The following is a 17,062-nucleotide window of genomic DNA, read 5'->3' as shown; positions in this document are numbered from 1 at the left end:
AAGCACCAGTTTTTATCCAGCTTTCATTTAGTGCTGTAGTCTGAGGTAGTTGAGCACTGGCTTGGGTGGTGACGTAATCCATGGCAGGCTCCTTTTCTTTTTTTAAAATCACAGTAATTGCTTTAACCACTAGAGGCCGCTCTTTACCTAAAAATGAGTGGCTCATAAGCAGAGGAGGACAGGCTTAGCTGAGAAAATTTCCTCTGGCTTGAATGTGCAAACTATCAACAGACATGGTAAATTGAACAGCAAACAGTTACTTGCATAAATCCTAGAAGGCACATCGGTTGTTTCACATAATGCTAGAAGCTGTGCTAAAGTTTTGGGTAATGCTAAACGCAAACGTTAGCAAATAGCATTTCTTAATTAAAAGGCGTCGTTAAAAGGGAAGAAAATACAGGAGGAAGGGAGCTATTTTTTCTTTGTTGCATTTTTTTAATATTGTTTGTGTAGAATTATATGTGTAAGCGAAAATGTTTTGAAGATATGTAAAATACGTGTGTTATGAACATGAACGCATGCCTTTCTTTCTAGCATATTTAAAGTGAGAGTTCAACTTCCTGAGAGCAACTCAGGAAGTTGAAATGTGGCCTTAAATGTAGCCTTAGTGTGTGTGTGTGTGTGAGAGAGAGAGAGAGAGAGAGGCTGTCAGAGAGAGAGAGGAAGGGAGAGGGAGGTAAAGAGATTATGGAATGCTGTGATGTCATCAGCTCAGTCATACACACAAAGACGAGGAGGACCCACAGGCGCTGTGACTCCCTCAGCTCAGTTAGCATACTCTGCTGTGGAGCGGCTGTCTACATCCCACTGTGAGTACTTCAGCAAATTCTAACCTTCTCTTGCAACTCCCTTTTTGTTTTGTAGCACTCATTTTCTCCACTTCACCCCCTCCCCCCTGTTTTCTTTGGTTTCCTTCTCTGCACCCTGCGGTGTGTTTAGCAGACACCAATCTGTATTCCACCAGTGTGATAGTTTTCAGTCTGAGACGAGCTTTCTTTCCCTCCAAGTGCTGCCTATGTGGTAGCCATTGTTTAACTACCCACTGTGACTGGAGGAGTCCATTTCAATCCTCTTGTTAGACAACCTGGCTCTCGCTGTCCAGTGCTATGACCCAGATTTTTATCCCTCATTACAACCAGACACTGGCCATGTTTTAAAAAAAAAAAAAAAAAAAAAAAGAGGCGGGGGGCCGCTATCTTGTGAGAGTTTTAGAGAGAAACGAACATGGTTTTGGGGAGAGGAAGGAGCAGGGTGGGACACTGATGTCAGAAGCAGTCCCATTCCTTTGGAATCTCCTCCCATTCTGGGTAGCAGACTTTCTGTAAAGTGTTGAAATTGGCTTTGGGCTCTTCCGTATTCATGCAGGGAAGGACAAGACAACTGCCTTAGATATTTCTAGGAAATAAGAAAAGAAGTTTCTTAAGAAAATATGTAAGACACTGCAGCTTTGAAAATCATGCAAGATGATCTTTACTGTGTGTTTTGTTTTTCTCATAGATTGTGCCAAAGATGACCTCCAAAGAAATCTGACATCTTGATGGGGAAACTGAGCACAATATAGAAAGGAAGCAGGATTTGTGAGTGTGTGTGAGAGAGAGAGAGAGAGAAAGACAGACAGACAGAGTTTGTATGTGTGAGATAGTACAGCCTGTACAAAAGCATGTGTAGAAAGAGCAAGAGCCTTAATTCATGAGTTCAAGAGTGACTATAGGGACAAAGAAGAAGCTACAAAAGTCCTCTGCTGACATGAGACCATAAATCATCCTTACACACTGTACACTACGAGAAGCAAGCTTCAACTGCTTGCCAAGTGGTACCAGGTTAACGCACCAACCCTTCGGCCGCCAACATGCTGCAGCAGATCTTAAAGGACATGTACATTGACCCTGAGGTGCTGGAAGCCCTTAACGAAGAGCAGAAAAAGACACTGTTCCTGAAAATGCGCCAAGAGCAGGTGCGGCGCTGGAAAGAGCGGGAGGAGAAACTGGAGAGAGAGGGGGGCGACGCAGAGTCCAAGAGAGCAAAGCCAAGAAAAGGTAACCACACTGATCCATCACCACCACAGCCGCCACCTCACCCTTTTTAACCTTCCCTCTTCCTGTTTATCTCGAATCTGAAGCTGCAGGGTGCAGCTTCAGGTTTTTCAGGCCTCCGACTGTCACGTTTTCACAAAGGTTCCACAGGAAGCCATCTGTTTTCTTCTGAGCAAGCGCTTTTGGAGTCCTTGGAGTCGAGATATATGAGTAGTGTGCTGAGAATTATCCGATAGAGCGTTACAAAGCTTGATAAGGGAACCACTGAAGCATGTGTACGTTGGCTGTGACAGATATCCTAAGCTGCTGGAGTTTGCATGCTCCCAATTACCTGAACAGCTGTTTGTCAAAACATGAAGTGAGCATCAAAATAAGTTTTGTTTTGTTTTTTTTTGGGGGGGGGGTTGTTTTGTTTTTCTACAGCTCGTCCTAAACTATTGCAGATCTTTATTTAAATATCTGTTATAATTGCACTTTTTATTAAATGCTTCACCCTCCACAAGGTGAAAATAGTTTGACCGTATGGTCTAATTTCCTTGTCTTCTGAGCCTCATTCACACAGACAGAAACTCTAAATTAGATCATTTTATTTCCAATTGAAACATTGCAATGTGAGGTCCCAGATGTTGCTCATATCTGGAATTCTGTATTTGATGACAAATAAATGTCAGAAGAAAACATCCACAGGACAGGAGGAGATGGCAAAATAACGCCTCTGTAGGGAAATTTACAAGTTAAACGAAGAGTACATGTGTTTATCAGGTGCTGACATAAGATATGATAACAAATACTGTCTTTTTCCCCATACTTGGTAAATTCTTTTGCTCAACCTAGGTGGTGAGAGTATGCATGGGAAAAACAAAACAAGCAGAAACTCAGGAAGCTGCAAGCCTGTCGTGAAACTGGTTTGACAAAATCTTGCGTGTCTGCATTTTCTCTTGTACGTCTTTTGTATTAAGGACTTCTGGAAGAAGGGCGTTGCGTAACAACATGAACATAACAAATTGCTCTATCACCTTAATCCAAACAACAGGGGCAAAGTTAATTTATTTGGATGAGTGCAGCAGTTACTTAAACCACAGTGATATCACAGCATGACTTAAAGCCAGTTGATGATTGACACAGTGATGTGTTCTGTCTGGTCTTGGTTAATCAAAGCACTTTCTATCAACTGTAGTACAGAGCGAGAGAACAATGCACTGTGTCTTAATGACCAGTGCAGCCATCTCTAGGAGGCTGTAGGTTGAGAACACATGGTTACAACTCTTCTCCACAAACACAGCTTTTTTTTTCTTCTTGCATGTAGAGGAAATGGTGGATAGTTGATATTTCTGTGTAAAAATAGGACATGAGTCAAGACTCAGGCCTTTAAACAATTAGCAGAGTCTGAAAGGGGAAGTTAGCAGGAAATGTATGTGTTTGAAAAACAAAGGGAGACTTTGATTTTTCCCTGGATGGCCTTGTGGGAGAGCTGAAATGCCAAATGGGTTTTTTAGCAACAAAATGAAGCTCATATCCTGCTCAGCAGTTGCTCCTGTACTTTGTGTTTTCCATTAGTTTTTGTTTTTCTTTAGTTTTCCGGTTTTGCCTGTCGATTCAGGTTAGTTTTGGTTAGTTTCCAGTGCAGGCTGTGCTCGTTTTGATTTTGTTGTTGTCGCAGGTCTAATTAGGTTTGGTGGCACTTTTGAAATGTCTTATTATGACAAGGAGCGCACTTGTCAAACTGGAGGATTAAAGAACCTCACAGAAGTACATTAACACAATACAACAATACAAACACATGACTCACAGTCACATTTAAATCCTAGTCCAAAATAATACACACACAGCAGTGCCTTATCGGGCTGTTTGTTCTGACATCAGACTGAGAGAGACTAAAACTAAAGACATTGCTATTTTTTTACTTTTCTAAGTACAATTTTGTTTCTGGAAGTGCTTTTGTGGTTACCACGAGGTTGTCCTCATGGTAATGAGTGTTTATGTGCTGACTTTGACTGTATGCTGCCCTATTTCTTTATGTTGTTGTTGCCCTTTGTTTATGTTGTACTTAGACTGGTGACATTTACACGAGGCGGGAAAAACTGTGATTAGAATCCCTGATCTTGTTCTTCAGCAACAGATTGTTATTTTGAAGACCGATATATTCTGTTTATGAGAAAGTGCAACACATTGTTGCTGACGACAGTGGAAATGCCTCCTGTACATTCTGTCATCACATAAAATGTAGCATCCTTGTGCTCAGATGACAGGCTTCGTGTCATGTGCGTCTGACGATTGTTTTGGGGCTTTTGCTGTCAGTTTTTGTTGGAAATGTGTTTAGAGGTATGTTCTGACGGCTGCGTCATGCTGGTATGCCCCGCTGGAATGTGATCCACAGGGTTGGCTGGCAAAACCAGTTCACCATGAAAGTAACTTCTCAGTGCTCCAAACATAGTTACAAGGAAGTGACATATGGACAGATGACAAATTAAAGGAAAAACCCAACTCTTGACATCTACTGTGATTAAATCCAGTGTCTTTGTTGGCTCACTGTGGGTCCATGTTTTCCCCTTACACAGATGGGTGACTGCAAATCAATACAAAGTTGTTTTGAGTGATCACATTTAGCCTGTGACGAATATCATTTATATTCTGATCGCACGCTCGACCCCAGGATAACAAGACAGCCCCAGGGCATAAAGGATTACTGAGTGGGTTGATGAGTATGAGAATAATGTGCGTTTCAGTCCAGCTTTAGTTATATAACACCAGTTCACCAACAAGTCTTGTACTGTACTGTAATTTAGACAATATTAGAGAGAAAGAGAGGGCCTAAAATGAGACTATCCACTATGAGCGCGCGCTTGCCGATGGTGGGGAAGAAGAACCCTCTTAACAGGAAGAGACCTCCCGCAGAACCAGGCTCTATGAACTATGAGGTCTTTAAGAAGGCAACCTGAATTTTATAATGTTGCCTAAAGAGCTCGTGTATAGCATGAAAAGCATCAGTTCTAAAACAAAAGTAAGCATTTGCAGCTTAATAACCTTTTATCGTGTGAGAAAGACTTGTCATTTATACACACACACACACACACACACACACACACACAAATATGTATCTCCATCCCAAGGAAACGCTACAGGTTTGTTAAATGTTGTGATCACTGCAATAACAGAAAGCTGCAGTAAAATCAGTGAGTAAAAGGAAAGACAAAGCGATAGGTCAGAAGCCGCGAGATAATCACAATGATCAGTGATCTTTTAAGTGAGCCGCGTTACCATACAACACGATCACCTTTATTTAGACTTTTTTTTTCTTTTTCAGGCGTATATTATATTTGGTTGGAAGCCGCTGACCCCATCTAGAAAGCAAAACAGCAGAGTGAATATAATAAATCAATAAATAAATGAATAAGTCATCATTTATAAATCTATAAATTATTCTCACCAAGACGGGACTGTGATTAAGAATGTCTTTAACCAGCACTACAAGTTGTTATGTGAGGGTGAAAGTATGCTTATGTCGATCACTAGTTATCAATGTTAATAAAATATTTCAGAGTAATCGTTTTAAAAATCAGGGGTGGGCTTTCAAAATAGTCCTTCTAAATAGTCTATTCAATATTTTATCATGTATTCTGTTGTGTTATTTTGATATAGCCTTATAAGATTTGTAGGCATATCCCACCTTCACATTTATATGCTTTTGTTTGTTTGTTTTTTTAAACCATAATTTTTTTTTTGACAGGGTCACTGAGGGAAATTCAAAAGCACTTTCAGTTTTGTTTCAGTAGCTAGTTGACTTGTAATGTTTAAGTGTGTTTGTGTTTTTAACAGCCAACAATAAGAGTGTCAGCTGGCAGCTCGGCCGGGATGGGGACGTGGCGGTTGTTGTGATTGGGGAGGTGGATGAGCTGAGCTCCAGATTCATCTGCTCAGGATTTGGAGAGAAGAAGACTCCGAGCCTGCAGAACAACACGAGGTAACACACATTTGTAATACAAAACAGACAGTGATGTTTTTTTTTTTTTTTAAATAAAGATTAAAGGCAGAGAACAACACGTAACATAGAAGAATCTGTGTTCCAGTTTTGTTTTTCTTTTTTTTGTGTGCATTTGTTGCTAACAGACTGTCATTTAAGGAGATTTGGTTGGGTTTTATACGTGACACATTCTGTTTATGTTTTCCAGCCATCAAACTATACTGAAGGACAGAAAAAACACGGAACCTGTCAAGACTGAGAGAGAGAACCTCCTTTCTAAAACGCAACCCGGCGTCTCCCTGAATCTAAAGGTGTGTGTAGCTGTCTGTGATCCTTAGAAATCAAATCATTTTGGTTGGAGAGAAAAAAAGTCATAATTTTTTTTTATATCAAACACTGCTATCGCCTCTTGATTTAGATAAAAACATACACCTAATAAATATGTTAAAGTTGATTAAAACATCATATATAATAAAAAATGACTGAGATGGAGTGGCCTTTCAGATCGACATAAAATAAAGTTTCACGGTGCTCTTTATCTCTTATCCATTCAACTCGTTATGTCCATCTCAATCTCAACACTGTGGTGGAGTCATTTTCTCTTCTCATACCCACAGAGCAGTTTGTGGAAACTTTCCATTAGGTTCTTGAGCATAGCTGGTGAAAATCAATCGCTGCCCTGTTTCTGTGTCAAAATAATGTGCTGATGATTTCTGGCCTGGTGATATTTTAGGGGTGTGTGTGTGTGTGTGCGCGCAGCAGTGTATTAGTTTTGGTGTGTGTGCCTACGAGCGTGTCTTAGGGGTGCTGCTGGGTGCCTCCTTTTTTTTCTTTTTTTTTTTTTTTGCTATCTCAAAAAGAGATTTGCTGTGTTGTCATGGCAACCATGCACACACTGAGCCACAGCGAGCCAGCGTACATGGTCTCATCTGGCCTGACCATGATGTTTCTCTAAAGCTGCTTGCTGCTCATTCAGTGAAAATAAGAGCCCATCATTGTTTTTCCTACAGAAACAAAACCACTGCACAGATATGTTTGGGGTTTTTTTTAAAGCAACTTTTAATCTGAAATATATTCACATGATTAAGTATTTTATCTCATCTCTATTTCTTAAACTCCTTTAATTATAGACTTAAGAGCTCATTCCAAGCAGTGAACTCTAAAAGTTGAGGAAGATGACGTGTCGCCATCAGTACTAACTACCATGTCTCTTTCTCTAACAGCAGGGGAAATGTGAGGAGACGAGCACTTTACTCCCTCTGCCGGTGAGTTGGCGTAACTGCCTGAACTAACAGAGCTGTGTGCTCTCACACTGCATCATTGCCCGGATCACTCATGTAATGTCTTTGTTAAACCCACAGGTGTCAGTGAGCGAGCATTCACCGCCTACAGCAACTGCAAAGGTATCTGTGAATTAAAGTCATTGTAGATGTTTTGATCTCATTCTAGCTTTTTGAAATATTTTGAAGTAAAGAAGTGTTTGCATAACTGTGCAGAAAAACACTTTTTAAAAGACTTGTTTCAGCAAGGTGCTTTATACGATGTGCAGTAAAATCTTTAGCTCTTTGAAGCACAGCCACCACAGAGTGCCTATATGACTTTTTGTGGCAGTCCCACCCTCTGAGTCACAGGAAATGGTGGTTGGGGCCAGCTGTCCCCTCGCTCCCAGCCTCTCTGCAGATCATCTTTCTCCCGGCATTCTCCTTCTCTGTGCTCCCGCTTGTCTAAGCTGCCGCGCCCCTCACAGTTCTCTCTGGGGAACAGCTGAACTGTCCTGTCCTCCCACTAGCTCCATCGCCGCTCCAGCCTTGTGTCGTTTGGGGAGTAGGCTTGCTATATCCCCTTGCTTTCTTCTTCTGTGTTTATGTGCATACAAGTGTGTGGGTGCGTGCGTGCGTGCGTGTGTGTGTGCGCAGGTGACACGCTTTGCAAGAACAGCTGAATCACAGAGGCAAGGCAGGATTTCTGGACTGCCCTAGAACAGATGGTTGATGAACTTGATCAGGGAATTAAAACGCCAGAGATAGAGAATGCGTCAGTCGCAGATGGATGGGATTGTGGGATAGTCTCCTGAGGTTTGGGCGCGTGAGCTCTCCTCTGTTCCGTTTTTTTTCTTCTTCTTCTTCTTCTTTTTTCCCCTCCTCTTCGCCACAGACAGAAATTTCTCTCCCTCACATCTTATATCCATACCAGCCTCTCTCCATTACAGGCCCCAGCACATCTTTGGCCCACCCCATGTGCATGTGGCAAGAAAGCATTCACACCTTAGGAGGTTTGGCAAGTGTGACAGCCAAGAATTCACAGCATAAGCCTTTCTTTATAGGATTCATAATTTGGTTGAATGCCTTGTTTATAGATTGAATGATTTGTTCCTGGAGGAGAAAGGAAACGGGGGCGCTTTGGTGATGTAGCAGTGGCTGTTGCTAACGCCGCTGCAGCTTTTCTCCAGTTGATTTAGAGAGCGAAGGAGTCGTCGTGAGGGAGGAGGAGAGAGTGAGATTGTTGATTAAGAAGGCGTAAGATCAGGAGGCAAGATTAGCAAGGCTGCTTGATTTTCTAGTCACCTTATAATTTTCTCTCCAAACATCCTTAAACTCTTAATCAGTGGTCATAGTTCTGCATGTTTCATTACGGCACCATGTTGTCACTGGAGGATTCTAATTTAGTGAATCATTTATCCAATGATTTAATCAAACATGACAGTAATTCCACTGTATGTGAATTAGCTGTCAACACCGATCGCACTCCCCGCTTCTCTTTTGTCACTCCTCACTCTGCAGCTCGAGTTGAAGTCAGCCAATGCATCCGAGGAGAAGTCAGTTCCCCAGCCCTCCATCTGCTCCAGGCCTCCCATGAGAGCTAACGCTGTCAAGACGAGACTGGCTTCTGCAAATGCGGCACCAGACTATGTCAACACGAGACCTGGCCCCACAAATCCGAGGCTGGCTACCGCCGTGCCATACTCTTCTCCCGGCAGCGCTGTCAAAATAGACTCTGGCATGACGTCATCAACCAAAGGGAGCCTGCACTCAAAAGAACCCCAGAAGCCGCAGGAGTCACCGGGTGGTAAAGGTGAGTGAATTTAACTCGGAGATAAAAGTCCATGTCAGATCTAAGGTTGGAGTGAATTGATGACATGGTATTGTTTTAACCCCTGTGATGTACTGGGAAAACTGTATGGTGTACCATCCATCTTTCCCGGTATCAGGTGGGAGAGGCTTTAGACCCCTTCTACCTTTTTTTTGTGTGTTTTTCTTCTTCTTTTTTTTTTTCTCTGTTTTCCTGTAATCCAATAAGCAAAAGCAGCCATATTGATTATGATCAGTGTCACCGTGGATAAACAAAACTAATCAAGATTTGTGAGAAGTGCATGATTCTTATTTCTGGCTAAGTTTCATATGTTGCGGAAAGCCTGGACCCAGGTTTAAACACATGGGTTTAAAATTGAGTTCACAACATGGTTACTGCCTTACGTGACAATCACCACCGCTCTCTGAGCCAGCCGCGGCTTTTTCTCTAAGAGTAATAATAGCTTTGGAGAGCTGAGCAGAACCAGTCTGAACAAAGTTCATACTAGATAAATTTCTCTGTGCTGCAGCAAGGAAGAAGGATTTATTTCCTGAAACCCAATGTGCTCGCCAAATAGTGCCTCAGCCCCCTGGAATCTTTATGGACTGGCAGAGTAAAAGAGGCCTGCCTAGAGGGGGGAAAAAAGGAAAAAAAAACAAAACGTATGCGACTGGGATTTGTCCCCTTGTACCATGTTGCTCGTGCACACCTGCTCTTTTGATAGCTTCTCTATTGTGATCAGTTTCTGTCAACAATTAATTAGTCAACAGCAGTGGCAATGCAGTCGACATTTGGTGGGACCAAATCTGCTGGATTTGAGGGTCCAATCCCCCTTCCCCCCAAAAAAAATCTAAATGTGAAAACCAATTTCCTGATGGAAATTGGTGGCCAGCAGGGGTGTTTGCTCTGCTCTTCTCTCCTCTCATTTTTTTTGCCTCTCATTCCATCCTCTCCCTAGCCCTTCCTCTCCAGATCCTTTATTCTCCAGTCTTTTCTTCAGAGCTTCTTGCTAAGTTTGTGAGCAAATACAAAAAAAGAAGAAAAAAAAAATTTTTTGACCTTGATGGAAAATATCATGAGGTCAAGGAAAAATGTGAAGGCGAATTATCTGCCAGCAGTAAAACTAAAATATTAATTCCCTAGATGACTACTCCAAACTCAACTTCACTCCGTGTGTTCTTCTGTGTTGTTTCATGGAGGCAACATAAATGTGGGTAAAAGTGTAAAAATATGCCTTTGTTAAGTGGTAATTTAGTAATAAAGAAAACAAAAGATACCAGTCAAAAGATTAAAACAAAGGTTTGTAAATGATGCCTTATCTATCCTTCTGTGTCAATCTTGGCAAAGGTTGTTCTTCAAAGCTGCAATACTGTGTAAAAGTCTTGAATCACTCGTTATTTCTTTATATTTTCCTAGGAAAAGGGGAAATGGGTTCAGCGAATTATTCAAATTCAGCATTCAAATAAAAGCTTTGAAAGACCTTCAGAAAGCATGGAGAAGTCTGGCTTGTTGAAACCAACATGGAACGAAATAAGGTGTGAAACGAGACTTTTGCACAGTATTGTATATTATATTAATTTTGTTTCAATCTGGGCTGAGATGAGGTCTTCCTGTCAGGGTAATGTATCAGTGATTTTGTTTCTCTTTTAGTCTTTTATGGGCTCTGTTCCTCTCATGCAACTTCCCTTTTGTGGCAGTGTTAAATAGGTTTTTTATGTTGTAGAGATGAACCAATTTCTTGTTTCAATCTTGCTCGAGTTATCGTTGTAATATCTAATATACCTGTTGGAAGCTCATCTACCACACAGTGACCCAGTTAAGTATAAAAATGGTCATTGTAAGGGTGAAGTTAGCACCATCCAGTGGAAATCAGTGATACTGTAGGGAAAGAAAAGTCCAGTTGAGCAGAAAATCTCATCTCCATAAAGGTCCCTCTGCTGGAAATATGCTCTCCCTACACCACATGCTCACTGCAAAATGAACTTGGAGGCTGGCTTCCTCCAGAACCATTTTTTAAATTTGGAAGAAACAAAGAAACCTAAATAAAATCACATTTTTCCTTTCAACGGTGATTGCAGCAGTTTTATTGGGGCAGTTTAAGTTTATACCAGGTAGATGTCGACAGTGTCAGTTTACTTCAGAAAGCTATACAACAAAAGCAAGTTCCCAGCACCTTAACAGGAACTGACTCATAGCTGCGTGACTGTCTATTGGTTTACCCACATGTTGTTAGCATTTCATAAAAAATGGGGAGGGGGGGACAATCCTGAAAATGTTTCTTGCCCCAGCACCCCGCCCCCTTTTTCTGATTATTGTAAACATTGAAGTTCATTACAGGTTTTTGGCAGTCAAACCCATACACATGGGCTGACACACTCGTGAGAATGTCACAAAAAGACAAAGTGTGTTTGTTTTTTTCTTGTTTGTTTTTTAGTTAAATGTGGATCTGGATGCAAAGATGTATTTTAAAAGTATGGCGGCATGTGCGTCTTCACCCACTTTAGTGGTTAGATTAGTGGCTACGTCTATGCTCACTGGGCGCTAGCACGACATTGAATAAGAGCAAAATGTGGAGGGAAGAAAGGGAAAGGAAACCCAAAAGAACAGCTGGTGTGGTGGGAGTTGAGGTGGGTTGAACACAGTACTGAATAAATGTGTTTGACTCCGGAGCAAAAATACTGACACAGTGTCTGTCCTTGACAATGGCAGGAAGCTTGTTCCAACAGGAGGAGGAGGCCAACAAAGATGAGGCTCATGCCTCAGCTGTTTTCATTTGAATGTGGGTAATGACAAGGGTTCATGCATCCTGAGCAGTTAACGTGGCTCACGCCTCACTTTCCCAAAGAATAACTAACTCTGCATTAGTGACAGTATAAATTTGGATTTACAGCTACAACGAGGAACATAAAACTCTGAAATCTAACACTGGAGCATTCATGCTGTAAATGGTATACACAGGTAGATTGGATGTCATGACAAGCCAGTATGGTTTAGGCTAACCCAGGAGGATAAGACGAAATCCAATTTAAAAGTCTCAGGTTCTGGATATTGACAGGATGCTGTTATCCCATGTTTGATAAATTTTAAATGGTTTAAAAAGATTAAAGGGTTTACATTAGTCAGGTAAGAGGTTGGGGAAGAACAAGAGTCTCCAAGTCCGTATATCTCGACAAAAGCAAAGGAAAGCCTTGCTATACATGGATTGAGTTCCTGGACCCAGAAGGATATGAATCCAGATCAGTTTGTGATATTTTCTTGAAAACAAGAATAAGACATTAACCCTCCCCCTTTCCACCCCCCCCCCCCCCCCCCCACACACACACACACACACACAAATTTCAATTAGATACCTATCTGTGACGATATGGCATTAAATTTTGGGCCAAGTCCCACCTCTGCTAAAATGTTTGAGTAATCCTGCTAATAAACAGAGAAACAATGAAACCAAACCAACCACAAAACCTTCTTGGCAGAAATTGCGAGTGAACAAATAAAATGGCAATTAAACCCTGGTATTTTTCACAGTGTTGATGTATTTATAACAAATAATCTGGTAATTAATGGTGGTGAGAAAAATCCATATTTCTCACCAGTTTTCTCTTCAGTTTCTTTTGGCAGGAAACAGACTTTTTTGGAAACAAACAGGTGTAACATCTGCGTGGAGAAAAAAAAAATCAGTTCTCATGCTTGAAAACATGATCACTGAAAGCCTGTAAATTTGAAAATGAGCCTTACTGTTAACTGGGACTCTGCACAAAACGTGAAACCTGTGGGAGCTCAGTGGATAGCACTGTTGCCTCACAGAAAGAGGTTCCTGGGTTTGGACCTGTCCTTCTGTGTGGAGCTTCACCCTGTGATCGCGTGGGTTTTCTCCTCTTAAGTGCTGGGCCCATTTTGGCAGCAAAAATAAATCCTGAATCTTGAGATTTTTATTTCTTAGTTAAAGTTATAAAAACTGTTAATACTTCAGATAATGAAGGTAGGATGGCAGACCTGGTGCAAGAAATAAACCTATATATGTTGAGACGGCCCATTTGATTTGAGGATAGTTTCAAGAACATCAAAGTCTTCTGCAGCTAATACATGCACGCGTGTTTTTGTGTTTATAACTCTTCCCTGTGTCTCCGTCCGCTCTCCTCTGGCTTCACCTTCAGAGGGAAGGACACGCATTCCAGCGCTGCTTTCCGACTCTAGCCCTGGGCGACGCTCAGCCAGAGCTGATAAGTGACAGGGGCCCCAGCCCCCATGCAGGAGCTTGCCCCAACGCTTACACACACGCATGCACACACACACACACACAAGCGCACCTACACTTCTCCTCCTCCCCACCCTTCAGTCCACAGACGTGCTGCTGGGGAATTCTGCCCTCTGCCCCACTTCTGCCCCCCACCTCCCACCCAAGTCCTCCACCCACACACCCCTCCTCTTTCTCTGCGAGACATGTGGACGTCTTTAAAGAGATAGATTAGTCTTTAATTTTTGTGCTAGCCTTATCATTGACACTCCTTCCCGCCCTTCTTCTTTGTCCTCTCTGTACATTTACGAGCTGCCCCGGGACGTGATGGGTGGCATCTTGAATGCTCGATTGGGAGATTAATCAATCTCAACAAGCAATTCGATGCAGAGGTTCTCTTTAATTTAAATAGGTGTTTTCGCAGGTAGTTTTAATGACTTGTTTCGGGGGACGGACAGAGCTCGGGGTGCAGCTGCTGAGGAGAGTTTCATTTAGTCCCTGCCCATACACCAATCCTCCCTCTCCTGCTCTTTCTATCTCTCCGTCTCTATTAAGCATTCCACTCCAGACCTGCAGGAAGGCTCTGAGCTCAAAAAACTCTCTGGCCATGAGTGTGTGTGCGTGCCCGCGTCTGTGTTTGTGTGCATCTGTGTGTGTTCGGTGCGTGCCTGAATGTGTGTCAGCCTCAATTGCTGGAGCCTATCCAAGGTTTCCGTGGTGACCACACAACACAACGAGACAATCAGAGGCAAGCCCACGAAACGCAGCGAGAGGACATTAACACAGGAACTATGGGTCAGGGGGCAGAGGAAGGCAGGGCAAAAGGAAGGTAGAGGGGAGGTGTTGGAGCCACGGGGAGAGGTGCACGAGAGAATGAGAAAGAGGAGCGAAAGGAGAGTAAACAGCAATAAACAATAACACAACCTTAAAGGCTACTTTAGGTCTCTCCCTTTCATGCCTGCAAGACATCAAGAGCTTTAAAGGTTTCCTGGCCTCAGGAGTGCCCATGTGGTTTTGGCTGTACCTCACCTCTGTGTGTGTGTGTGTGTGTGTGTGTGTGTGTGTGTGTGTGTGTGCGTGCGCACTATGCCGTGGCGTTAGTCAGCGATGGCCGCATGCGTGACTGAATCCATGTGCAGTGGGTGGGGGGGGGTGTCTGCATTCGTGTTTATGTGTGCGAGAGCATGCACGGACCTGAACGTAACGTGAGAATGTGCGTGTCTTTTGAAATTCAGCTGTTAGAAACTCTGTGCACGCCTGTGTGTGTTTTCACTCTATTTTCTGCGTGTGCGCACGTTTGTGTGTGTCTGTAGTCACGCACACGGGTGCTCTCACATATCTCTGTCCCCCGGGGATGACGCTAAAAATATGTGGCTCCTCAAGCCTTCTGGTGTCTGAGCAGCGTCTGTCTGCTCTCCGTTGCCGTCCCTGCGGCCCTCCCTCCCCTTCGTTCGTTACTCCTGTTCCCTCCATTCCTCCCTCAATTACACCCTCTTCCAAACACAGTACCTCGGCAACACACGCACGCACACAAAAGCACAAACTACACCCAGCTGTGTCCCTACTACACTTCCACTGAGGATGACCTCTGCTCAGCCGTAGCGGGATAAAGGAAAGCGAATGAAAAGGAGAAAAAAAAGGCAGAAAAGGGTGAAGAGCGAGCTAACATGGCATTGCGGGAAGGGTAGTGGTTGATTCCTGCTTGGCCAACGGCTACTGAACATAAAATCATAAATAAGTGATTTGCAAAGCATTTAAGCCCTCTATCTAACTGAAAACTGTGCAGAGACACACAAACATCCCTCTCTATATAATATATTTTTTCATCTTAAACTTGATACCTGGAACATGTGGCATGTTTACCACCGTGTTGCATCACCTCTCCTTTAACAAAGCTTTGTAAGCATTAGGGAACTAAAGAGATCATGTTGCTGTGGTTTTAAAGGCAAAACGTAAACTGTTGTGTGTTGTTTTGTTTTTTGTTTTTTCTTCCAGATATCGGCGAATCAGAAAAGCTTCAAAAGGCTAGCTCAGAGGAGCCTAGGACGTCAGGGAGTGCACCAATCTGCGCAGGGCGTGGCCGTGTGGCTCAGCTGATGAAAACCTTCAGCGTCGATAGCGCTATAAACCCCGCGCAGACCCCTTCCCGTGGGATTAAGCCACCCCTTCCCTCAAAACCTAGCCACTTGCGTCAAACAAGCACACCTACTGTCAGGTAATCCGTACACTGGTGAAAAGGCACCCACCCAAGCTTCATGCATCCCTGTGATTCAGATTACCTACTGTGATGCCTCATTCAGAGGCTTAATGGGATGGACTCCAAAGGTGGTTTAGAAGTGGTAATGTTTGCATTGTTGCTGTCACTCTGAATGCACAGTGATGGAAATGCTTGAATGTAATGGTTTTCTTTTATTGTTATTATTTTTTTTGATGCTGCAGTACTGTAAACACTCTTTAAGTCAAAAGAATTCCAAAGAAGTGGATTGCATTTGAAAGTTTTTAAACATTTTGCCAGGAAAATGATGGCGCACATATTTTCACATGAATTTACTTGTTACTGATGCTTTTCACTTCGTACAAGCATGAAAAAATGTGCTATTTTTCTAAAAGTTTTTACCCTAATTCACAAAGCCCGCGCACACGATATTTACTGACAAGTTGCCTTTTCTTTTGATTGCTTATAAGACAGTTTACATTCGCTGGTGTGCACACATGCCTGGTTCTGTTTTTCCTCCTTATTTCTGTCTTCTTGAACAAAAGAATGGGCATGGGGGGGCATAAGGGTGTGAAAGAAGGCACAGTAGGGGCCTCCTTTATCTTGCTGTCTCCTCCCTGGGAATAGTGTAGAGTTGTTTATTTGTCATAATGCAATGTATGTCTCCCTCTGCCACCTGGCAGGAGGCTCACTGCGACCTGTTGTGGACCAATGACAGTGCCAAATGCACTCATCTGTCACTCCCAGTGGATCAAATCCTGGCAAGTTAGACAGTTGCTGCCAAATAATCCAGCTTTTCATGTTTTTGAGCTGTGTGGCTGTACTTTTTGCTTATTGTTTTTTTGTTTTGTTTTTTAAATTTTCCTATATGAGGAGTGAGATTTTGTAACGGGGTATTTAACATTACTGCAATGTTCACTTATAAAATGAGGGACATCTTTTTTTTTTTCCTCTTTTTTTGATGTCAAGGTTGTGTGGTACAGTCAATGAAACAATAAAACTGCATAACTTGTACACCTGAGTCTTTTAAAGTTTGAGTGTGTGTGTGTGTGTGTGTGTGTGTGTGTGTGTGTGTGTGTGTGTGTTTACCCTCTTAAAAAAACCCTCTCACTCTGTCTCTGTTTATTCTGTCTGGCAATCCTTCAGCTAATCTGCTGACTTAGCCTCTGAGAGCAACAGCCAATTTTTCGGGGTTCTGATGTAGCCACCAGATATTCAAGCCAAGAATGTTGTCCATTAGTCATTGTTTGCAAAGATTAAAAAAAACCCCAAAACAACCACTTTTAATGAAAGTTTGTGTTCAGTCTCTTTTTGATGTAAGCTTTTCTTTTTAAATCTGCTCCAATGTGATTGGTCAGTTGAACTTGAACTAGAAACTAGCTACAACAGGTAACCAGTCAGATCAAGAAGCAATCTTGTCCCTTTCCTACTAATTCTGAAATACTGGATAATTCTGTTCATAGAATTTATAGTTTAGCTTACTTTCATCACTGTAATCCCAATAAAAAAGAAATTTAAAAAAATGTTTCATGTGGCGTTCAGAGGGCAAA

The 17,062-nt window shown here is 42.4% G+C and overlaps 1 protein-coding gene across 1 annotated transcript; it reads left to right on the top strand.

Moving 5' to 3' along the window:
* The first annotated feature begins 174 nt into the window (after positions 1-174).
* On the top strand, positions 175-16,526 carry zgc:100829 (SH2 domain-containing protein 4A). Its single transcript, XM_003446764.5, has 8 exons — positions 175-809; positions 1,498-2,036; positions 5,850-5,994; positions 6,203-6,305; positions 7,218-7,259; positions 7,356-7,397; positions 8,775-9,066; positions 15,293-16,526. Exons 2-8 carry the CDS (start codon positions 1,850-1,852, stop codon positions 15,514-15,516), a joined length of 1,035 nt encoding a protein of 344 aa, XP_003446812.2. The 5' UTR covers positions 175-809; positions 1,498-1,849; the 3' UTR covers positions 15,517-16,526.
* The last annotated feature ends 536 nt before the right edge of the window (positions 16,527-17,062 follow it).

Source organism: Oreochromis niloticus, linkage group LG10 (genome assembly GCF_001858045.2).
Source record: "Oreochromis niloticus isolate F11D_XX linkage group LG10, O_niloticus_UMD_NMBU, whole genome shotgun sequence".
Classification (NCBI taxonomy): Eukaryota; Metazoa; Chordata; class Actinopteri; order Cichliformes; family Cichlidae; genus Oreochromis; species Oreochromis niloticus.
The sequence above is the reverse complement of the archived record's forward strand: the minus strand, read 5'-3'. Positions and strand labels throughout refer to the sequence as shown.